The following is a 23144-nucleotide window of genomic DNA, read 5'->3' as shown; positions in this document are numbered from 1 at the left end:
GGGAAAGAGAAAGTGTGTTTCTGTAATCTTTGCCCAAGTTTATCAAAGTGCCTAAAAATGAGATGTCAACATGGGTGCTTTTGCTTTTTCCCATTTCAAACACAGCATAAGAGAAGGAAAGCTCCAGCATCTTCTTGCTCGAGACCTGGTGCCTGGAGACATCGTGTCTCTCTCTATCGGAGACCGGATCCCTGCAGACATCCGTCTCACAGAGGTGAGGGGCCCCAGACCCTGGTCCAGGGGCCATGCAGACACTTAGCTTCTCAGAGACAGGCGTTCTCTCTGTCTCGTGCACACGTGTGCACAGACACAGGCATGTGTGCACACAAACAGGAAGTTAGGAAGCAAGCTAATTTTAAGCATAAAGCTCCTCCAGTGGCATTTCACAAATTATTCTCATTTAAGTATAAGCCTAACAACTTGTGGTTATGTGATTTTTCTAGTTTATAACAAACTGCAGTGGCAAATTAAACCAGGGTGGGGCTGAGGAATGAGGGAAAAGTTGCTTCTAGAAACGGCCACACTGATGTCGGAGAGAAACGCTATCTGACTGCTTAATCACGAGGCTGGCAACAACCAGTACGGCCATAAATAGTAGCGCAAGCTTTTACAAGAGTGCAGTTGGGGACATCGGGTGTGGGGAAAGCTCTATCCCCAACCTTTGTGGGTCTCAGGGTATCACAGCTTCCCAGAACATTTCCTGAGCCTCTCCGAGATAAATTTGATTCTTGAGAAGAGGTTAAATCAAGTTCAGAGGGATCCGTTGATGGGAATAATCTATTTTATGATCCCTGGAATACTTAAGAATATCAGCCTGATTTATTTATTTAAGGAGGAAATGTTCTCAGGATCGATAGCAGGCTGTTTGAAGGGTGGCCTGGAGTGGGGGGATGGAGAGAGGCAAAGAGGCTGGGAGCTAACCCCTGGGAGCTGTGTTTACAGCATCCTGAGCCAGTCTTTGAATTAGAGGCAGAGGCCAGAGGGCACCCAGGCTTTCAAGCCCCTCTGCCCCTGGCTTTGAGATCTCCAGGCAGGGCAGGTGGGTCCCATTAGAGGAACCATCGTCCAGTGGCCCAGCCCCACGTGCGGGAAGGCTGGGGAAGCCAATGTGACGCTGTCCGTGCCTCCCCTAGGGGTGGGCTGTGCCCCACAATGTGAGGGAGTCCCCAGGTACGGGGTGGGGAGTCCACATGCCGATAGGGAGGATACGCATATCGTACGGGCTCTACAGAGAGGCAGTGTGCCGAGTGGTTAGTGCCCTGGGACTGGGCATTAGCCGGATCCTGTCATTCATAAGCTGCGTGACCTGGAGCAAGTTGCTTACCTTCTCTTTGCCTCGGTTTCCTCATCTATCCAAGCGGTTAATGTTTATTCCCGCCTCGTGGGGTTCTCCTGAAGCTGAAACGCTAAGACCTGCTGCCTGCTCGTGCAGCACCTGATGGGGGGACAGAGTCACAAATATCCGCAATTGATTTTACTGTTGATCAGTCCCAGGCTCTATAGCAGTTCTTTGAAACAATTTTTTTAAACCTCAAATGACTCCTTTCCTACTTGAGCTGGTTTTCTTCCTGCCCCGCTTCTGTCCAGTTAAATTGTGCCTGCTCATTGCCACCACGAGGACTTTTGTCAAGGCTGCCAGCCACCAACACTCTACAGATTTCCTTTTTTGTCCTTTTGCAACTCCACTGAACAATCAATAGCTTTGTTTATTCACAGTGGAATATTCTTATCTGCTATTAAGCTCTTAATTAGTTCCAATTAACCAAATTAAGCTATTAATTGGTTCCCTTGCATCTTTCAGCCTCCAGAGGCCGCCCGCATTCCTGGGCTTGTGGCCTCAAATTGCTCCAACGGCTGCTTCTGTCTTTGTATTTACTTCTCTCAGACACTTCTCTGATCCTCCTCTTAAAAGGACCCTTGTGATGACATTTAGGCCCCATCAGGATCATCCAGGGTAATCTCCGCATCGCAAGGTCCTTAATTCAGTCACATCTGCAAAGGCTCTTTTGCCATTAAGGTAACACTTTCACGTGTTCCAAGGACTAGGAGTGGGGTGTCTTTGGGGGATCGGATGCTCGGGGGCTATTACTCAGCCCAGCACACTCAAAGCCCTCCTCTAAGCCTTTCTGCCCTCCCTCCCTGCCTCAGGGCACCCCTCCCCATATCCTCATCACTCATTCAGTTAACAAATATTTCTTGAGCACCTACTATGTGCCAGGAACTGTGCTGCGTGCTGAGGAGGCAGTGGAGAAAACAGACGAGATCTCTGTGCTCATGGGTTTATTGCCCAGAGTGACAGACAAACCACATCTACTCATGACAGGTAATGATTGCTGCGGGGGCTTGAGGGAAAAGCACCGGGAACTCTGGGTTTCCCAAACAGGACAGACTTGCCTGGCCCAACGCAGTCACAGAGGGCTTCCTGGAGGCAGTGGCTTTTGAGCCATCCTGGAATGGACATGAACCAGCTGTTCTAGCCAGAGGAGGCCCAAGCTGTATGCCCAGCCCTGACTTAGAAGCCAGGGGCATTGATGCTTTCAACTGCCTGCAGTGTGTCTTCACTCAGGAGGGCCATTTCTGCCGCCAGAACCCACTTTCCACCAGCATGACTTACAGCCTTTCTCATTCCTGAGGTCTCAACTCACTGTCCCCTTCTCACTGGCCTCCCCTGACCCCTCTCCTGAGGCATCACCCCACCCCCCGCCCTGGGTACCTTCTGCTCTTTCCAATGTCTGTTTGCTTTCATGTTTATTGCCAGTCCCTCCTCAAAGGCAGGGGGTTTGTCTGTCTCGGCCGTGCTGGAGTCCCACGGCCCAGAAGAATGCCTGGCCCCTCGTAGGAGATGGATGGACAGATGGACAGATTGCCCACCTCCATTCCAATACATCCAAACCCACACCCACCTCCGCACCTGCGTCCCCTTCCCTTCCCAGTCCCGCACCCCATTCTTCCTGCTTTTCTGGCCATCTGCCTTCAGAGAGGCACTTTTGTCTCATCTCTCTCTTCCTTTCCTCTTTTTAAGAAAAACAGACTTTATTTTTTAGAGCCATTTTAGATTTACAGAAAAATTGAGAAGATAGTTGAGAAGATTCCCGTAGATCCCACACCCTTTCCTGTAATGTCAGCATCATAAATTAGTAGGGTACCTTTGTTCCAATTAATGAACCAATCGAGGCACGTTATTATTAACAAAGGTCCATACTTTTACCAGATTGCCTTAGTTTTTCCCTAATGCCCTTTTTTTTTTTGTTGTTCCAGGGTCCCATGTTACATTTAGTCATCATGTCTCTTTAGGCTCCTCTGGGCTTTGACAGTTGCTCAGACTTGCCTTGTTTTTGATGACCTTGACAGTTTTGAGGAGGACTGGTCAGGTATTTTGTAGAATGTGCCTCAATCAGGACTTGTCTGATTAGACTTTTTTTTTTTTTTTTTTTTTTGTTTTTGCGGTACGCGGGCCTCTCACCGTTGTGGCGTCTCCCGTTGCGGAGCACAGTCTCCGGACGCGCAGGCTCAGCGGCCACGGCTCACGGGCCCAGCCGCTCCGCGGCACGTGGGATCTTCCCGGACCGGGGCACGAACCCGTGTCCCCTGCATCGGCAGGCGGACTCTCAACCACTGCGCCACCAGGGAAGCCCTGATTAGACTTTTTTCATGCTTAGACTTGGGTTTGGGGGGAGAAGACCCTGGAGATACAGGGGCCTTCTCTTCACGTCCCATCAAGGGCGCCTGCTGTCACCATGACCCATCACTGCTGATGCTGAATTTGATCAGCATCAGCTGAGGTCTGTTTCCTCACATTTTAATGTGCTGCCAGTTAATGGGGTTCTTTCTGTGAAAGATCCTCATGCTTGGGCAACCGCTGCTGTGACTCCAGCTGGAACCTCCCCCCATCTTATCCATCCAGCATCCCCTCATAGGGTCCTCCCTCCAGGCTCTGTGTTCATGGGCCTCCTACTGCCCTGGAAGCTGCAGTGGCCCCCATGTCACATGAATCGAGACTGAACTCCGCCCTCTGACTCTTCACAGCCTGGCCTGCCCCACTGCCCCATCCCTAAGTCTGCTGAGAGAACGGACGCCTGAGCTAAAGAAAATGCACTAGAATTCATCTCTGGCACAACCTAGCCTTTGGGACCTTGGGCAAGTTTCTTAAGCTCTCAGAGCCTCAGTTTTCTCATCTGTAAAGTGGAGATCAGAGCAGCATCTTTTCCATGGGATAATTGTGAATGTTTCATGAGAAAATACAAGCAATCAGCAAACGTTTATTAGCATTAGCATACCATCAACAGCAGTATTTCTTCTCTGAATTTCTCTTGTACTCTAACTTAGCACCATCCTATTTAGCACTTAATCACCCTCTGTTTGTTTCAAGAACTTGATTTCCAAATTTCTTGGAATAGAGTCTAACTTAGAATTCTTTGGGTGTATAATAGGCATCCACTAAAGTCTTGTTGAGTTGACCAATTGAGAAACTGGGCGAGCAGGTTATATTCTAATTGGTCTTTCTTTAACCAGCAAAAACCAGTGGTCAAAATGAGTTCTGCTTATGTGGTTCTCTGTGTGTTTGGAGGGGTTAGGGTTGGAACTAGAAGAGACTTGGCGACCTTCCAGCCCAGTGTCTCCCCAAACTTACCCCACTGGATGATCCACATACCACCTCCCCCACTTGGAGAGTCTCAGCACCTATTTGCATAGTAAAGGCCCTGAAAAGTCCTGCACTAAGGAGAACCAGTTCACTGGCTCTAACTCCATGTTTCCCAAAATGTTTTTCACCGTGGAACCCTTTCTCCATAGCGCACCAATTAACTCCCTGTGAAAGAGGGTTCCCCAAGACACAAGTGGGAAAATGACATTCTAACTCCTCACTCATCCATTTTATAAATGGAAAAACTAAAGCTTCCCAAATCACAGATACGCAAGTATGATTTTTTTTTAAAAAAAAGAACTTTAAGAAGTCTCTAGCCCTCGTGGGTCTACTGGGAAACCAGCACGGAGGTACAGGGGGGCTCTTGGGCATGCAGTTAGCATTCAAATAGTCTTGTACAAGTGTAAACACTGGAATTAAAAACAGAACAAATAAACCTGTCTACTTAGTTCCACTTGCTGCCAGTTGTCTCCTTGTTCTTTCTGTCCGGCTCTTCTGTCCATGCCCACTTCCGCCCCCTCGTTGAGAGCCCTACTATGCTTCACTTGGCCTTTATTCCTTGGACTGTATGCTTCCCCTCCCAACGCACTGGCCCACCTCTTCCAACGTCTAACATGGTTTTTTTATATCTCCCCCATGTCCATCCTTCTCTGCTCAAGACTTTTCATGGCTCCTCATTGCTTACAAGGTAATATCCAAATTTCTTAACCAATGCCAAACACAACTGGGTTCCAACCACACCTTCCATACGTCCTTGCCCCAGTCATGCTGGTCCCCACACGGGTCCCCAGGTGGACAAAACCTCCTGTCTCTTTGCCTGAGCCCTCTGGCGTTGATGGGGTTAAGTCCCCTCTTCCAATCAGTGCCCCTTGAGAGCAGGGCCAGCTCTCCTTCCCACTGTGGCTTCAGCACCTGGGCCAGTGCCCACCTCTGTCCACTCCCTGTCTACTCCCAAGAACCTGTCCCCAGGGAGGGTGAATTGGTGCCCCTGCTCAGCACGCTGGGCTTCTGTCCTTTCAGTGCTGGTGGGTTGCTGGGAAATGAGCGGTCTTTACCTCCCCCCATCTCTCCATTGCACTGATGAAGCTTGTTACTTCTAAGTTCACCCACCAGCAGTTCTCCAACTTGCCTTCTTTTTTTCTTTTTTTTTTTTTTTTTTTTTTTTTGCGTCACGCGGGCCTCTCACTGCTGTGGCCTCTCCCGTTGGCGGAGCACAGGCTCCGGACGCGCAGGCTCAGCGGCCATGGCTCACGGGCCCAGCCGCCCCGCGGCATGTGGGATCTTCCCGGACCGGGGCACGAACCCGTGTCCCCTGCATCGGCAGGCGGACTCTCAACCACTGCGCCACCAGGGAAGCCCAGTGTGACTATTTTTTTAAAGACTGTTATTGAATTGTAAAATTTCAAAATTAGAGAGCACTCACAAACCTCTGTTTGAGAAACACTGATCTAAATGTTGTTTTGTGAGTTTGCAGAAAGGTGGCTTCTCTCTCTCGGTTGCTATTTTTTGCTTAAATGAGAAGGTCCTTAGGGGAAGAGCCCACCCTGATGCCTTGCATGTCCTCGGTGGTACCTGGCACAGTTCTGGCCACAGGAGACTCACCTCTTGAATGATACCTACTGGACCTGTGGTCAGTTTTGCAAGGTGGTTAAGAGTGCAGTTTCTGGAGCCATCGCCTTGGTTCAGACCTCTGCTCTGCCACTAACTAGCTGTGTAAACTTGAGCACATTTCTTAATCACTCCATGCCTCAGTTACCCCAAATGTAGAGAGGAGAAAATAATAGCATCTTTCATGGAGTCTCTGAGGATTGAGAGATAAGCCTTGTGTGGGACTCCACTGGTGGCACAGTGATTAAGAATCCACCTGCCAATGCAAGGGACACGGGTTTGAGCCCTGGTCCGGGAAGATCCCACATGCCGCAGAGCGGCTGGGCCCGCGCGCCACAGCTACTGAGCTTGTGAGCCACAACGACTGAGCCCACGTGCTGTAGCTACTGAAGCCCGCGCGCCTAGAGCCCGTGCTCCACAACAAGAGAAGCCACCGCAATGAGAAGCCCACGCACCGCAACAAAGAGTAGCCCCCGCTCGCTGCAACTAGAGAAAGCCTGCGCGTAGTAACAAAGACCCAATGCGGCCAAAGATAAAAGATAAATTTTAAAAAAAGAGATAAGCCTTGTGAAGTGTTCCGTGCGTGTCCTGGCACATGGTAGGTGTTCTGGAAGTGTCACCCTGGAAACGTCTGGGTGTGTGTGCGTATCTGTGCCCGAGTATGTGTTTTGGGTGTTGACGTGACCTTAGGCTGTCACTGCATAACACAGCTCAGTGCTACTCAGACTACACAGATTGTACGGGACCTTCCAAGGTGGGTGGCATGTGGAGTGTTAGGGGAAAGACAGGATGCTCTGAAAGGGATGTTCTAATTTAACCATTGCCTAAGTTTTTAAAAAATATTAAAATTTAAAATAATGTTAAAATAGGATATGAGAACTTTATGCTTTCTGAAAGGGGCCGTACATTCAAAGCTTTTCTGTTTCCTGGAGGCATCTGAGGCTGCGTTCTGATACTCGCTTCCTGCTTTCAGCACGTTCCTGTTTGCTGTCTGTTGGCAATGACACTAAGGTGCTAGACACCGTTCTTTGAAAACCAGCTTACAGATGGGAGGGTGGGTGCCACGCCTTCTCGCTTTGCTCCCCCAGGTCACAGACCTCCTGGTGGACGAGTCCAGTTTCACGGGAGAAGCTGAGCCGAGCAGTAAGACGGACACCCCACTGACGGGTGGGGGCGACCTCACCACCCTGAGCAACATTGTCTTCATGGGGACCCTGGTGCAGTACGGCAAGGGACAGGTAAGCCCCGGGTGCCTGAGGGCCCTGGCCTCCGTCATCTGCAGGCTTTCAGCCTCAGTACCCACGCTCCTCTCTCCTAAACGCAGGGCGTCGTGATCGGAACAGGAGAAAGATCCCAGTTCGGAGAAGTGTTTAAGATGATGCAGGCCGAAGAGGTGAGGGCAGGGGGGCTTTGGGATTTTGGAAGCTGGGGTTTGAGATGATTCTCAGCTGGTGACACCAGCCCTGCCTGCTCCTTAGGAATAAGGATGACATGATTAATGTGAGTAGACTTTTTCAAATTTTTTCTTTTAAAACATTTATTTGGATTTTTTGTCAAGATAACTTTTTCAAATTTTTTCTTTTAAAACATTTATTCGGATTTTTGTCAAGATAACTTAACGGTGACATGCGCAGATCTGAAACGTAGCAGTCAGTGAACGTTTATATATGTGTCCTTGTGTAATCGTCACTCAGCTTAAGACATTAAAAAATCCAGGCGGAAACTGGGGGACGCTGCTGGGATCTCGTCTAACAAACCCATTGTTCTCATCCTTTCAGACGCCTAAAACTCCTCTACAAAAAAGCATGGACAAACTGGGGAAGCAACTGACACTTTTCTCATTCGGCGTAATTGGTGGGTGAAACAGCTTTTCCGCACGGGGTCCCAGAGGGCATGGGGTGTGAGCACCCACAGCTGTTTCTCAAATACCCTGCTACTCACCTGGGTGAGAGCTGGGGTTTGGGATCAGAGGTTCTTGGACGGTAACAAGACGTTTCTCCATCAGAACAAGCTAATGGCTGTAACAAGCAGCCCCCCGCATTTTAATGGCCTAACATGGTCAAAATCTGTTTCTTGCCCATACCACGGTCCATGGTGAAATGGCTTTCCTGGATAGCTCACCTCCAAACACTGACTCAGGAGCCCAGGCCGCTACCGCTACCGTATTGTTGCCCTGCCTTCCTGCAGGTCCTGGGAGGTGGGCCATAATTCTTTGTAGCCAGCAGGTAGAGAAAGAGAGAATATGGAGGCTTATGGGGGGAAATTTTTAAGGCAGGGACCAGGAAGTGATGTCATCAATTTTGCCTATTCTCGATTGGCTGGAATGAAGTCACATGGCCTACCTAAGTGCAGAGGAGACTGGGAAATGTAGTCTGGTGGTGCACCCAGCCATGTTTCTATTCTACTAAGTAGGTCGTGCCTGGGCTTGTGCGTCCTGGCCTTTGGCAACACACCAAACAGCATCCACAGATGCTGCAGAGCTAAATTCAGGTCTTACTCCTGAAGATCCCCATGGGGCTGCCGTGGTCCCTTCCCCTGCTCCTTCCTGCTGTCTCCAGCTCTGGTTTTGAGTCTGTGTCCTTCGTTCCCAGCTTTCAGGATCAACCAGTGCCTGGGCCACTGTAGATTCTCAATAAATGTTGGTTGAATGAACGAGTGAATAAAGGAACAAACCAACCAACCACTGCTCATAGCATGAGCAGTGATGGGAGGAGGTACTAGAGAATCTGGCTAAACTGCAGAGCCGATAAAGTTCTTGGGAGAAACATCTGTCCCTCCTAGCAGCAGTTTTGTTGTGCTTCTGGGCATCTAGATGCATTCATTCATTTAGTGAGTATCTTATGACATGCTAGACCCTATGATAGGTTCTGGGGCCACCAAGATGAGTCAAACGCAGCTTGTGCCCTTTGAAGGACCCCAGGGAAATAGGAGAGAGACACCTGAACAAATATGAAATGTGAAGGCAGCAGTTAATTTTGCATGGGAGAGTTGGGAAGGCTCCCAGGAGGAGGTGTCATTAAATTGGGTCTTGCAGGATGGGTAGGAGTTTGCCAAGTAAAAAAAAAAGAAGAGATTGGGAATTCCAGACAGAGGAAAGGGTAGATTCAAAGGCATGGAAGGTATGTCCCACTCCTTCACAACTTGTAAGAGCTGGTAAATTTAGCAAAGTGTTAAGAGGATATGGTCTGAAGTCACAGCTCTCAATTCTGTCATGCTGGGGACAGACCTGCCCACCCTTTCCTCCCTGGCCACCCCATCCCAACCTTCTAGTATCCAGTCTCCTTTCCAGATGTCAACTTTGGATTTAGTGCTCAGACTTTGCTCGGTCAGTAGTTTGACTGTTTTCATGTAGCTCTATGTCCTCTTCCCTCCTCTCCACCCTATTTTGTCCTGGAGCAGTTATGGAAAATGGGTTTTAACTTAACCTGCCGAGGCTGATCACAGCTAAGGGGGCTCTGTGCTTGTGAGAGGACTTGGAGGCCATGCTCAGGCTTGGTGGCAGAGAACTGTGATGGATTAGTGATGTCTGTCATGGACGCAGGAGGGGAAAGTGGCTCTGCATCGCCGTTCACCTGCCATCCTCGGGGTGACATTGATCAGGCTTCTGGGGTAGAATGGATGCCCACGCGGCCCCAGCTGGCCGGAGGACCCTTTTACACTCTGGAGCAGGGGATGGAAACTATGACTCCCAGGCCAAATCGGGTTTGCCACCTGTTTTTGCGTGGCTCACAAGCCAGGAATTTTTTTTACATTTTTAAATGACTGAAAAAAAATAGAACAAGATGTTGTGACATTAAAGTTACATGAAATTCAAATTTCAGTGTTCACAAATCTGGTTTATGGGCACACGGCCACACCCATTCACGTATTATCTGTAGCTGCTTGCACACTGCAACGGCCAAGGTGAGTTGTAACAGACCGTATGGCCCATAAAGCCAGTGCTGTTTACTATGTGATCTGTTATATGAAAAGCTTTCCACCACCTGCTCTAGGCATTGGGGTTGCCAGAAGGAGACTGGGCCGTAATAATGGCCCCAAGAGCAAATACCAAGTAGATGTGCTTCAGGGCACGTTGTCAGATAGATGCTCTTAGCAGGCCTTTCCACAAGATGAAATTTGTTTAAAAAAAAAAAAAAAATCCAGGTCAGAGGTCCTGCAAGGTCATTGCCTCTTATAAGCCATTATTCCTCAAGTTAAATTAGAAAGTAAATTAGCATGTCCATGGCCAGGCCCATGATACCATTCAGACGTGTTTTCTTTTTAATAAATATTTTAAGAATTGCTCTGGCAGAGTGGGAAATTTGAACCCTCAGAGAGTCCAAGGAACAGCGAGCTCCAGCGGAAAGCGGCGTTTGCCACTTTGCATGGTATCAGTACTCACAGCCGCCCATTTCAAGCTACCAGCGCAAAGTTACTGAACGTGGATTTGGGAAGAAATGAGCACAGTCAGCTCTTGTGAGCCCCCGGTGAACAAGGTCAGCCTCCTACCGCAGGGAGGCCCACAGGGTAGGGGCGGGTCCTGGTGGGTGCGACCTGCACCTATTTTTAATAGAGTTCCCTCCCCCCTAGTCTTTTGCATCTGGGTTCATTTGGATTGCAGCTAAGATTTTATTTGACTACTGAATCCTGTTGCTAATCATAGTATGAAAATAGGGACTTCCCTGGTGGTGCGGCGGTTAAGAATCCGCCTGCCAATGCAGGGGACACGGGTTGAAGCCCTGGTCCGGGAAGATCCCACATGCCGTGGAACAGCTAAGCCTGTGCGCCACAACTACTGAGCCTGTGCTCTATAGAGCCCGCGAGCCACAGCCACTGAAGCCCGCGCGCCTTGAGCCCGTTCTCCGCAACAAGAGAAGCCAGCGCAATGAAAGCTACCGCACCGCAGTGAAGACGCAACGCAGCCAAAATTAAATAAATAAATTAGAAAGATACATAGTATGAAAATAGCCCCTAATAAATCAGATCCTCTGACCCCCCTACTCCCAACGCACACGCACACGCGCACGCACACACCACTACTACCCAGCAGAAAACTTGCGCTGGCTCCCCTCTCCCTGCAAAACAAAGCTAATGCTTTTCAGCAAGTCTCCCAGGACGTGTCAGCAGGCGACTCCTCTCACCTCACACATCTTTCCCTTCACCTGTCCGGTAACCGTGGCCCCAGCAGTTCACGACTGGGTGCTACTGTGGGCCAGGAGCCGTGCTAAGCACTCCAAGTGCATTGTCACATCTTACATCCTGAGACAAGTCCTTGAGGAAGACGTCATTGTCCCCACTTTGCAGGTGAGGAAACAGGCCACGCCTGGCGGCCCCTGAACTTTTCCCCATTGTCAGAACATCTCAGCACTGTCACGGGTCCCAGAGCGACTCATGCCACTCCTGTGCCTGGAGGGTCCATCTCTGACTGACTGTGTGTCCCATGCATAGCACAGTGCCCGGCGTTTAGGAAACGTTGGGTCAACGATTGACGAAGGAGAAAAATGGAAAAAGGAATGTATTTAATCATGAACAGGCAGGATAAAGTCAGTCAAGAGACAGCGGCCAATCTGTGCGTCACGGGAGCACAGCAGACACCTTGGGGCAAGTCCCGGGGGCGTGCAGCCCATGGGAACTTGTGGAATAATACAGAAATGTTGACAACAGCCCCAAATAAACTGGTTGACTGTTTCTTCCTTTTACTTGAGCTGGCTTGATCCTCTCCTGAAAAAACCATCCTCTTTCTCGTAGGCAGGGGAGTTTCTTTCTTAAAAAGAAAAAGGGGAGAGGTGGCACGTGTTTGAGGTCATTCATAATCGTTCTGTGTCTGTATTACTGGAAACTCTTTAAGGAAGTGAGTTTGGAATGCCTTCGTCCTTTGGAGGACATACTCGTGCATGTGTGTGTGTGTGCGCGTGTGTGCGCGTGTGTGCGTACATACATACGTGTATGTTTTTATCTCCTCCCAGGCCTGATCATGTTCACGGGCTGGCTGCAAGGGAAGCATCTCCTCAGCATGTTCACCATCGGGGTCAGGTAAGGGTGCTGGACCATCCCCCTCCGCCTGTGCACAAGAGAAGGTGGGGAGACTTGGGGGCAGGAATGGCGTGAGGAAGATGCAGCCCTTCCCGCTAAGCCACAGTCTCCCCATAGCACACTGTCTGGCGGGTGGGTGCCCAGCGAATGTCTGCAAAAGGAATGAAAGCTGACGATTCGGAGTCCCTGTCACTGTCCCCCTGGCCCCTGGGTTTGGGTCTTCCTGCCTGAGCGCGGACTCCAGAGCCAGCCAACCCACGTTTAGATTCTGCCTTTACCACTTGCTAGCCAAGCGACCCCGGCCCAGCGTCTTCATTTACTGGTTCTTCTTTTTCTCCTCTGTAAACGGGTGTGATGTCAGCCCTCCGAGGGGCGCGGTGAGGATGCCCCGGGTGCCCTGCGCAGGTGCCTGCGGCCATGCGGAACGCACAGTGGGTGCGTGTTCTCATTACGCGCTTGGAACTCGGCCCTTGATTTATGGAGGCGGCTGCGGGAGAGGACAGAGAACGTGTAGCCGATGCCACACGGCTGACTGCGGGGCTGGGGATCGGGGCCCTGACTTTAAGCCCAGGGAACCTGCCCTTCCCTGACCTGGTGGTGCTCGTAAGTGACCGCCCCACCCTGGGTCCCAGTGGAAAAGCAGGGGCAGGCAGGAGAAGGCAGGCTCTGTGCAGGGGCGTGAGGTTGCCACAGCTTTTCCACGGCGGCTCAGGGACACCGGGTCCTGGGGATCGTCCCTAATGGGGCATGTCCCAGCGGAAGGGCAGCCGGTAATCCGGGACGTGGAGGACCCACGTCAGGGCCCTCATGGTTTTCTCAGGGTGACGCCCCCTTGTGTTGTCTGTAAGATGGTCAGGTGTTACATGGAAGATTAATGTCGGTGAGCGAAAATACATACTTAGTACATCAAACCCACAATGTAAACAAACTTAGGTGCCCGTCAAGTAGTGAACAGATAAACAGCATACAGTGGAATACTGCCACGAGAAGGAGGGAAGCCAGTGGGGGAAGGGTGAGCTGGCAGGAAGTGAGAGAGAGGCATGGACATATATACACCACCAAATGTAAAATAGATAGCTAGTGGGAAACAGGTGCATAGCACAGGGAGATCAGCTCGGTGCTTTGTGACCACCTAGAGGGGTGGGATGGGGGGGTGGGAGGGAGATACAAGAGGGAGGGGATATGGGGATATATGTATACGTACAGCTGACTCACTTTGTTGTATAGCAGAAACTAACACAACATTGTAAAGCAGTTATACTCCAATAAAGATATTAAAAAAAAAAGAGTGAAACACTGACACGTGCTACAGTATGGATGCCGTAGAAACATGAGGCTAAGAGAAGGAAGCCAGACACAAATGGCCACATACCATATGACTTTGTTTCTATGAAATGCCCCAAACAGGCAAATCCCTACAGACAGAACGTAGATTAGTGGCTGCCAGGGGCTGGGGTCGGGGAGTGAGGAGGGACCCCAGTAGTTATGGGGTTTCTTCTGGGGGTGATGAAAAGGCTCTAAAAGTGATTGTAGTGATAGTTGTACAACTCTGAATATAAAACCACTGAATTATATACTTTAAAAGGGCGAATCTTATGGTACGTGAATTACATCTCAATAAAGAAAACATAAAGCAGGTAATTAGGAAAGCTGTTATTACAAGGATCCTTGGAAACTTTCTAATCTATATATAAAAAGTAAACTTTGCAAACAGCCACATTGTAGCTGTCATTACAGTAAATTACAGTGACGCACCTCACAATGGATCGGGGCATCCCAGTGTAGGACGGAGGCTGTGGGGAGCCAGTGTGGGCAAGAGAACCTTGCTTTAGGGGGTTGAGCGTACACGTCTCTGGTACAGAGTCAAGTCTGTCTGTGTAAAACTGAGTGGACACCATTACCTGGCAATTAGCAATAGAAGAAATTCAAATGCAGGTCTTTTAAAATTCCAAATGCCTCACTTTTTAAAATTGGAGTGTGGTTGATATACAGTGTTGTGTTAATTTCTGCTGTACAGCAAAGTGATTCAGTTATACATATATATATATATATATACATTCTTTCAAATGCCTCATTTTTTAATCACACTGCCCTGTGTGCATTGAGAGGCAGGCCAGCAAAATCCACCTGTGGGCAGGTGTGTATCCTATTATTCAGTGACTATTTTGTGACTGGAAGCTGGAAAAGTCTGTGCCTGGTTTTAGAAGTTTTGCCATTCCTTAACAAACAAAATCTCACTAATGCCAACTCCTGGGGACATGAAAAAGAAAAAGGAAACGTTGGTTTAAAGAATATTATACAGTTAGAATATTATGTGACAAAAACCATAAAAGCAAAATACAGATGGCAAACATTTGGAAAACACCATCTCAGACTAATTCTGAGTCGAAAAAGAAAAGATACCCTAACAGCAATTGTCTTTAGCTTTTTACTTTAAATAAGCTATAAATAAATGGATTGATACCAGGGCTTGGGTCTTCCCCCCAAATTCTTTGGAACCATGAAAATCAGGCCATTGTGCTGTACAGATGTTCCTGCTGGATTTCAGGCCTTTTCCCTGAAACACATCCGGATCATCATCGTCACATTTGGGTGGTAGCCACAGCAGACGGCTTGCAGAGCTCTAGATACAGAGCCCAATGCGTTCTTTTGAGTGGATGAGGTCATGATCTCAAGTCAAGCGGGGTTTCCTAACTTTATATCCTGAGCTACGTGCCGTGAATGGTATAAAGGAAAATAGAACCCAGAGCTTTCGATGGCCGTTTATCCTTCCGTGTCAGTGTCCGAGTGTTGACCAGCTAGGTGAGGCGGTTCTAGGATCTTCGAGAGAGTGAAGGGGGCGCAGCGAGGGTCTGCTGATGCCGAGTGGAGGAAGGGGAAGGACTCGCGAGGAGCACGCGGCCTCGCTCATCGAGGCACAGCTCTGAGAGGCAGACGGGTCTCCGTTTCACAGATGGAGAAGCTGAGGGTTAGGCTGACACAGCTGCCTGTAGTTACAGGATCAGGGAGCAGAGGAGACAGACTGCAGACCCCACGATTCTGATCCAAAGCCAGGGTCCGGCTCAGTGCCCCTGGTCACCTCCCTGGCAGGGCGGGGACTCTCCCTCCCCTCCGCGGCCATGGCACTTGGTTTGCTTATTTGCCCCACACATGTTTCTTGAGCACCTGTTTACTATGTACTTGCATCGTCCAGTGCTGATGGAGCTGGACCAGGGAGTCTGCAGGCTGGTGGGGAAAGTAAACGTGAACAATTTAAGTGAATGTTAGCAAAATAATCACAACTTATGATCAAAGCTACAAAGGAAACGATGGTTGAGAGAGATTAAAAGGGAGGCGGGAAGGGATGTGGCCGGCAAAGGGGGCCGGGAGAGGTTTCTCTGAGGAGTTGACGCTGGAGAGATGCTGCTAAGGGTGGGCGGGGCGTTCAGGCAGGGGAATGGCAAGGGCAAAGGCGCGGAGGCGGAGTGAGCCCAGCACATCCGCGGAGGCAGCGGGGAGGCTGTGGTCGGGCTGGGTGATAAGACCAGACGGTGGGGTAGATGACAGGGCTGATCACGTGGAAACTCATGGGCCCCTTTTTCTCTGAATTCTAATCACATCCTCAGAACCCTTCTCAACACGCTGTGCCAGGCCATCTCTACTATTCTTTTGGAGCAGAGACATGAAAAGTGTTGGCCATTCTTGGGATGGTGATGGGAGGTGTGAACCCTGGCTTGTTCTGAGGAGGGAGGGGGGAAGAGGGAACAGGGCAGCGGGCAGCTGGCTGCGCTGTGCACGGTGGAGTTTGAGGTGAGGGCAGGGCCCCCTGCAAGAGGAGGACGCTGTAGAGCCGGGGGTCTTGGACTTGACCGTAACTAACCTCACCATACAAGCGTCCCTGGGAGAGCTTGTCCCACACAGATTGCCGGGGCTCTGACTCAGTGGGTCTGGAGGGAGGGCCCGAGATTCTGCATTCCTAACATGCTCCCCAGGGATGGTGATGCTGCCGGGTCAGGAAGCATCACTGAGCATTGAGGCCATGGCTACAATTACCCTAGTCGGGGCTCCAGCAAGAGGTGGGGCTAGGGAAGGAGGTGGAGCCCCCAAAGAAGGCTCAGGTGACTGGGTCTTCAGAGGTAGGGGGTGGTGGCAGAGGAGCCCCCACGAGGGGCTCCCAGAAAAAGCAGAGCTCTCAGAGGCCATGATGCATGAGAACCTCCCCCAGATAAGGATGCGTTCCATCCCATCTTGTAAACCACAGAAAGTTCCATGAGGCAAAAAGACTGTTAAATATTTCCAGGTCAGTAAGAGAAAAGGCTCCTGTGTCCACCGCGTCCCTAGTTCCCCAAGGTCATTTCTGATTTCTCGTCTAACAGCCCCTTTCATCTCTCTCATCCCACTCGGTCCCTGGGAAACGTGCAATTGAAAGAAAACTGACTCTGGTCATTTCACTTGTGGCTTTGAAAGGATGAGGTTCTTCAGTTTTTAGCAGAAGAAAATCGCTCAAAACCTCTCAGTCATAAGGTAGAAATGGCAGGATAGCTGGTGAGGAAGAGATTCTCCAAAATAAATAGCATGAGAATCCTTCTTTTAAAAACTTTATCCTACTTTCCTCTGCCTTGAGCGACATTCAAGATGACCCAAGGTCTACTTGCTTTTCCTGGTCTATTCTAATCTTTATTAGTTTGCCAATTAATTTTTTATTATTATGAAGACATCCAGGCACACACAATGCCCTTCTCATGCCATGTAGGAGGAAAGTGCCCGTGAGAACCCTTTGCAAATGTTTGCTTAGCTGGCCTTGTCACCCTGTGCCATAAAACCAAGGAAGCCTTCTTGCTGTCACCGTAGAAACCGGGCACAGTCCCTTGACGGAATTCCGTCGCCTTGGTTTATATAACTTACCCCTGAATGCTCCATGGTCTCCGGGTGAAAGGCCGCCATTCATATACCGTATTTCTTTGATTCTAAGACACACATTCTTTTTCACCTTCTACTTTCTCTGAAGTCAGACTGCTTCTCACAAGTGAGATGATAAGAAAGCATCCCGGCACCGTTAATGGGCAGTATGTTTTTCCTTTCTTAGAGGTGCGCAGGATAATGGTGCCCTTCCCAATCAGCAGCGCCTTAGATCTGAGGAAATACGGTAGCCATGCGTGGCTTGGGTTGAATGGTCATCCTCAGCGGCGGCGGCGGCGGCGGCGGCGGCAGGGTTTTCTGATTATTAACCAACCTATGTAGAGCGCTCACTATGTGCTAGGCCAGGGTGGGTTCACTCAGTCCTGTGTGTTCACTCAGCAAATATTTACTGACTACCTGCGGGACTGTGCTGTGCAAAGGGTGAACCACGCTGGGGCTTGGCATGGTAATGCTCACCCCACAGCTCTGCACAGTCTGCCCCGCACTCTCCAGCCTCCCCCATCGGCCTGAGGTCGCTGGCAAGACACAAACCCTGCCCACAGGAAGGGGATCCTGTGCTCAGTCCCAATGCAGATTCCCAAGGGAGAAAGCTCATTGGTTCAGCTGGAGTCACATGCTCTCCTCTAACCCAATCAACTTTGGCTGTGGGAGGGCGGGGCCACGTGGTACAGAAAGAGTTGGGCGGGGGGGCGGGGCCGTCCTAAGCAGATGAGCGGACAGCACAGCAACCTGCTTAGGCAAAGGCCTCGCCATGCCACTTCACCTCCCCCAACTTTCATTTCCTTGTCTGGTTTTCTCACAGCAAGTGTCTAAACCATTAGACCAATTTAGAGTAAAATTCAAGGGACCCAGGGAGGACCCTCTGAACCTAATAATTCCACTTCCCACTTGGTGCCTGCTTTCATAGGTTTTGTCTCTAATAGATGACAACAATTTAAATGCAAAAGCACTTAAATAGGCAAAACAACGGACAGACTAATTCACACTAAAGTGTGGATGTCTGGTAGGAAAGCAGGGTTTCGCAGGGGGAAAGCTCAGAGCAATGGATGCTGAAGGAGGAGGCAGGTGTGTCATGGGACTGGCAGCAGAGAACAGAACAGAGAAGGTGGGGGAACCACGGACAAGCTTCACCGGGTAAACATGCTGCCAACGCCAGGTGCGATGCACGTCATCGTTAAGTGCGTGCTCGAGGTGATCCGCCTGGCCTTTTTGATCCAGCCTGGCTGTGGCCGCCATTCCCGAGGGTCTGCCCATCGTCGTCACAGTTACGCTGGTCCTGGGAGTGCTGCGGATGGCCAGGAAGCGGGTCATTGTGAAGAAACTGCCGATCGTGGAGACTTTAGGTAAGGGAATCCAGCTGGTTGGATTCTTACAAATTGGACTGCATGGGCATTTTAGTGCGGTAATGATTCAACCTGGGTGCTTCCCAAGCCTGAGAGTTGGTGGTGACAACTTCTTGTTCCTATAAACTCTGGTGTCTTCTTGTGCCAGGTTGCTGCAATGTCATCTGTTCTGATAAGACGGGGACTCTGACTGCCAATGAAATGACGGTCACCCAACTTGTGACGTCAGACGGGCTCCACGCTGAGGTGAGCCCGTGTGAATTTATGAGGTTGTGCCCTGCCAGACCCCTTCCTTCCCAGAGAAAGCACACGGAGTCTTCCAGAGAACAGTAAGGAGGAAGCAAATATGGGTTATTGGACGATCTCCTTGCTACAGATATAGCAGCAAGGAACACGACTGGTGGAAGACAGCCACCCTCTGGTTGGCAGAGGATGCTACACCTTTGTGTTTCCACAATGTCCGTGCTTCCTGTCATATCACAGCCACAGAGTAATCGTAGCAGAGATTACTGCCAAGGCTACGATACTTGCTGTCGGCTCTACAAGAAAGAGCTTGCCCGCCCCGGTTCTGGAACATAAGCACCCTCGTATGCTAGTACTTGGTTTTCATAACCATCATTGTTACTGGCTGAAGAATGCCCTGTTGCAATTTACTGAAGCATGCAGGCACTTGGTGAGGTATCGGACTAATACGTAATCCTGCAGGGGACATTTCACGCTTGGAGACGTGTTCGTGGTGGGACCGTGTCCTTGGGGATGGATCCCCAGAAAGGGATACGGGTCAACTGGGGAAACGTCCTTTTGCCTCCTGGTGACACCCCGTTTTTTGCCTTTGCCCTGTAGGTCAGCGGAGTTGGCTACAACGGCCAAGGGACTGTCTGTCTTTTACCCTCAAAGGAAGTCATTAAGCAGTTTTCCAACATCTCAGTGGGGAAATTAGTGGAGGTAAGTGTCAAAAGCGCCACTGTGGAAGTAAACATGCATTTAAAACAGAGCTAATGGGGACTCTCTCCGGAAAGAGAGACAGCAGTTGGACCAGCTGGTTCTCGGTGATGACCGGGCCACGGCCCAGGGGTCAGGTTGTCACGGCGGCCCAGATACAGATGGAGATATGGGATGTAAGGGAAGAGCTGGGAGCCCCTTCCTCCCCGCTTGCTTGCTGGACAGGGAAGGGGCTCCGTGAATGTTGGGAAACAAGCACGGGATGAACGCTGCCTGTTGTGACCATCAGTACTTGTAACGTGAGCCATACCCATCCTCGCAGGAGCTCACGTCCCCTCCCCACGGGAAGTTTGACCACCATCCCCTCCGCGCAGGTCCCACCTCCACGGTGACAATTAACAGAGCCCTGAGAGGGCTGCCCCATTATCTCAGTTGTGCAGATTAAGAAACGGGAGCTCGGGACTTCCCTGGCGGTCCAGTGGTTAAGACGCCGCGCTCCCAATGCAGGGGCCACAGGTTCGGTCCCTGGTTGGAGAACTAAGATACGGCATGCTGGCATGCACAGCGCCGGCCAGAAAAAAAAGACGGGGGCTCAGAGGTAGCGTGAGTGCCCAAGGTGCCCCAGTGAGTGGGAGGGAGCCGGGATTCACCCCCGTGCTCTTTTTGTCTGTTTGTTTGTACTTGTCTTTTTTCAGTTATTATTTTAAATTGAGATGTAGGTCGCACGCCACAGAATTCACCCTTTTAAAGTGTACGGTTCAGTGGGTTTTAGTATGTTCACAAGGTTGGGCAGCCATCACCGCTGTCTAATTCCAGGACGCTTCGTCGCCCCAATCAGAAACCCCGTCCCCATTAGCAGGCACTGGCCATCGCCCCACACGCGTGGCCCCCCAGCCTGCCTGCCTCCCCACTGTAGTTCCTCATGACAGCTGTGTGACGACCAATATTCAGCAGGGTCAGTAAATATTAATCGTGTGGATTTTGAGACTGATGTATTTTGAAGAGTAAACTTGTCCCTGGCCCCCGTGCCAGCCCCAGCTCTGAAAATGGGTCCAGCGTTCAGCGCTGCACCTTTTCACGTGCCTGAGTAAGCCCGGGACCCCGGCGGGTGCAGCTCCAAATACTAACAAACGACCTTCGGACACCTCTCCTTCCAGGCAGGCTGTGTCGCCAACAACGCCACCATCAGAAAGAACGCCATGATGGGGCAGCCCACGGAGGGCGCCTTGATGGCCCTGGCAATGAAGGTAGGAGGTCTGTGATGTCTGCATGGGGAATTCTTTCTCTCGGAGCTATACTGGCAGCACAATTCGAGGTCCTTTCTTTTTTTTTTTTTCTTGCGTTATGCGGGCCTCTCACTGTCGTGGCCTCTCCCATTTGCGGAGCACAGGCTCCCGACGCGCAGGCTCAGCGGCCATGGCTCACGGGCCCAGCCGCTCCGCGGCACGTGGGATCTTCCCGGACCGGGGCACGAACCCGCGTCTCCTGCATCGGCAGGCGGACTCTCAAGCACTGCGCCACCAGGGAAGCCCTCGAGGTCCTTTCTGAGTGAGGGAGGTCCTCACGTGGCCTTGTCCTCTTCTTGGAAGGACACCGGTCATGCCGTCGTGGGCTCCCCCAACAAACTCATCTTAACTTCGTTAACGCCTCCAAAGACCCTATTTCCAAATCAGATCCTGTTCGCAGGCACTGGGGAATTACACCTTCCTTAAGTCTTTGAGGGACGCAGTGCAACCGATGACACTCCCCTAAGGAGACTTTTTAGATGTTTTTTCCCTAATCACTCCCCCCATGAGATTTTAATACCTCACATATTACGGAAAGACCCAAACGAACTATTTTGTCAGCCCAATAGTATGTATCTGTTCCTGTACTGTATGGATGTCTGTGCTTTATACATAAAAGGAGATTTTTTTTTTTTTTTCACCCCCTAAGAACCCATTTTCACCCCTTGGGGGGCGATGGGATGCATGGGTTAGGATTGGTTTACTACTGGGGAAACCAAGGCTCAGAGCTGTCAAGGAACTGGCCTGAAAGCCATCAAAGAACGAGTAAGTGTGAGCCCTCGCAGGGACCCCAGGTGGTGACCGCAGGCGCCCCACTTCCCAGGGCTCCTTTTGCCACCTCTTCAAGTCTGAAACATTCGTCCCGGCAGAAACCCCACAGGTTCCAGCTAGAAGCTGTGGCAGAGGCCATCAGGCTCTGCCCCTGGGACAAGAGAAAAGAGAGATTGATTTCTTTTCCCGTGGGACGTTTGAAAGCAAATGGCTTTTCTCTGTGTGCTAAACGCCTGGATGTCTCATCTGCCTGAGGTGGTTTGAATAATGAATAATTTAAAGGGACTGAGCTTTGCATAGAGATTGGTTTAGGGTGACTCACTGAAAACGTCCCATTTTATTTTCCTAGATGGGCTTAAGTGATATTAAAGATTCATACATGCGAAAAAAAGAGATTCCATTCAGTTCCGAACAGAAGTGGATGGCGGTTCAATGCAGCCCCAAGAATGAGGTGAGTCTGCCTCTCTGCCCCTTTCCAGCAAAGCAAAATGCAGACATCAGGAGAGTTTAAAGTTTCCGGCTACTTCTGTGAGCTTCCAAATACGTGAAAGTACAGTTGATGGCAATGAAACCTTTGATTATCTTGGGTCCTCTTCTGAGATTGTCATCTCAAAGTGGGGTCCCTGAACCCACAGAAGCATCATCTTGGAATTTGTTTGAAATGCAGATTCTCAGGCTCTACCCCAGACCCACTGACTCAGAAATTCCAGGGCTGGGACCCGGTCATCTGTGTCTGCTGGGGATTCTGATGCAAGTTCATGTGTGAGACTCACTCGCCTACAGTACAATGACTGAGTAATTACTACTGGAGTCACTGCATGTTCCTACTGATGACACTGACCCCATTGCTAACTTAGGGTCCTTTTTTCGCATCCCTGTGCTGAGTTCTTTACTCACATGATCTCACGTAACTGTCACAACGGGGGAACGAGCCTTCATCCTGAAGGGGGATCCAGGACACACCCCCCAGCATCCACCATAGACGGTGTGGACAGTGGGCTCGCACGTGTGTGCACACATAGCTTCTAGGCCACCTGGGGAACAGGTACCAAATTCTTAATAGCTGTGCCTGGGTGGGGATTCAGCCAACGTTTTTCCCCCACTTTTTTCTTTTTAAACTTCCTGTAGCTTTTCAGATTTTCTACAATGAAGAAACTTTATTTTTTAAGAGATTTTTATCGCCTTCTACCTTTTTCTCCAAACTTTTTGCTCTTATCTGTCACGTTTTGCACATATGCTGAGATTTCCCATCTCATTCACAGTGGCGGGTAGCTCGGCCAGCTTATCCCAGCTGTTTGCCATGAGTGGACAGGCATATAAATTCCGGGTGCTTAAGAGGGGTTTTGGATTTTTTTTTTTTAATGTTTTAATACCTTCAAATCTTATTTTCCCCCCAAAGGCAATGGTAACATATTTTCATTGAAAAAAATTATAGAAATGTAACTTCAAAAATGGAAGCTCACGACAATTCTGCCCCTCTTTTCTCCCTCCCCACTCCCCACCCATGCTGACACCCCTTGGCAGTCAGAGATAGAGTGTTCCAGGTTCTAAATGTGCAAATGCAACACGGCGGGTGGTAGTTTCAAAAGAAGGTCATGCCGTATACAGTGTGTGTAATTTGCTCTTTCCCCTAAGTGCCGT

General features: G+C 50.1%; 1 protein-coding gene across 1 annotated transcript in view; it reads left to right on the top strand.

The window, feature by feature from the left end:
* The window catches only part of ATP2C2 (ATPase secretory pathway Ca2+ transporting 2), an 80740-nt gene that overhangs the window by 46403 nt on the left and 11193 nt on the right, over positions 1 to 23144 (top strand). The window contains exons 7-16 of the mRNA XM_007452518.1: positions 106 to 214; positions 7339 to 7488; positions 7575 to 7643; positions 8029 to 8104; positions 12196 to 12262; positions 18380 to 18504; positions 18653 to 18750; positions 19348 to 19449; positions 20604 to 20693; positions 21853 to 21954. Of these exons, the coding sequence (XP_007452580.1) occupies positions 106 to 214; positions 7339 to 7488; positions 7575 to 7643; positions 8029 to 8104; positions 12196 to 12262; positions 18380 to 18504; positions 18653 to 18750; positions 19348 to 19449; positions 20604 to 20693; positions 21853 to 21954 (988 nt within the window). The remainder of the gene's footprint in view (positions 1 to 105; positions 215 to 7338; positions 7489 to 7574; positions 7644 to 8028; positions 8105 to 12195; positions 12263 to 18379; positions 18505 to 18652; positions 18751 to 19347; positions 19450 to 20603; positions 20694 to 21852; positions 21955 to 23144) is intronic.

This window comes from Lipotes vexillifer, unplaced genomic scaffold (genome assembly GCF_000442215.2).
Source record: "Lipotes vexillifer unplaced genomic scaffold, Lipotes_vexillifer_v1.1 scaffold443, whole genome shotgun sequence".
In the NCBI taxonomy this organism is placed as follows: Eukaryota; Metazoa; Chordata; class Mammalia; order Artiodactyla; family Lipotidae; genus Lipotes; species Lipotes vexillifer.
Note: the sequence above shows the minus strand (reverse complement) of the source record. Positions and strands in the feature narration are given on the sequence as shown.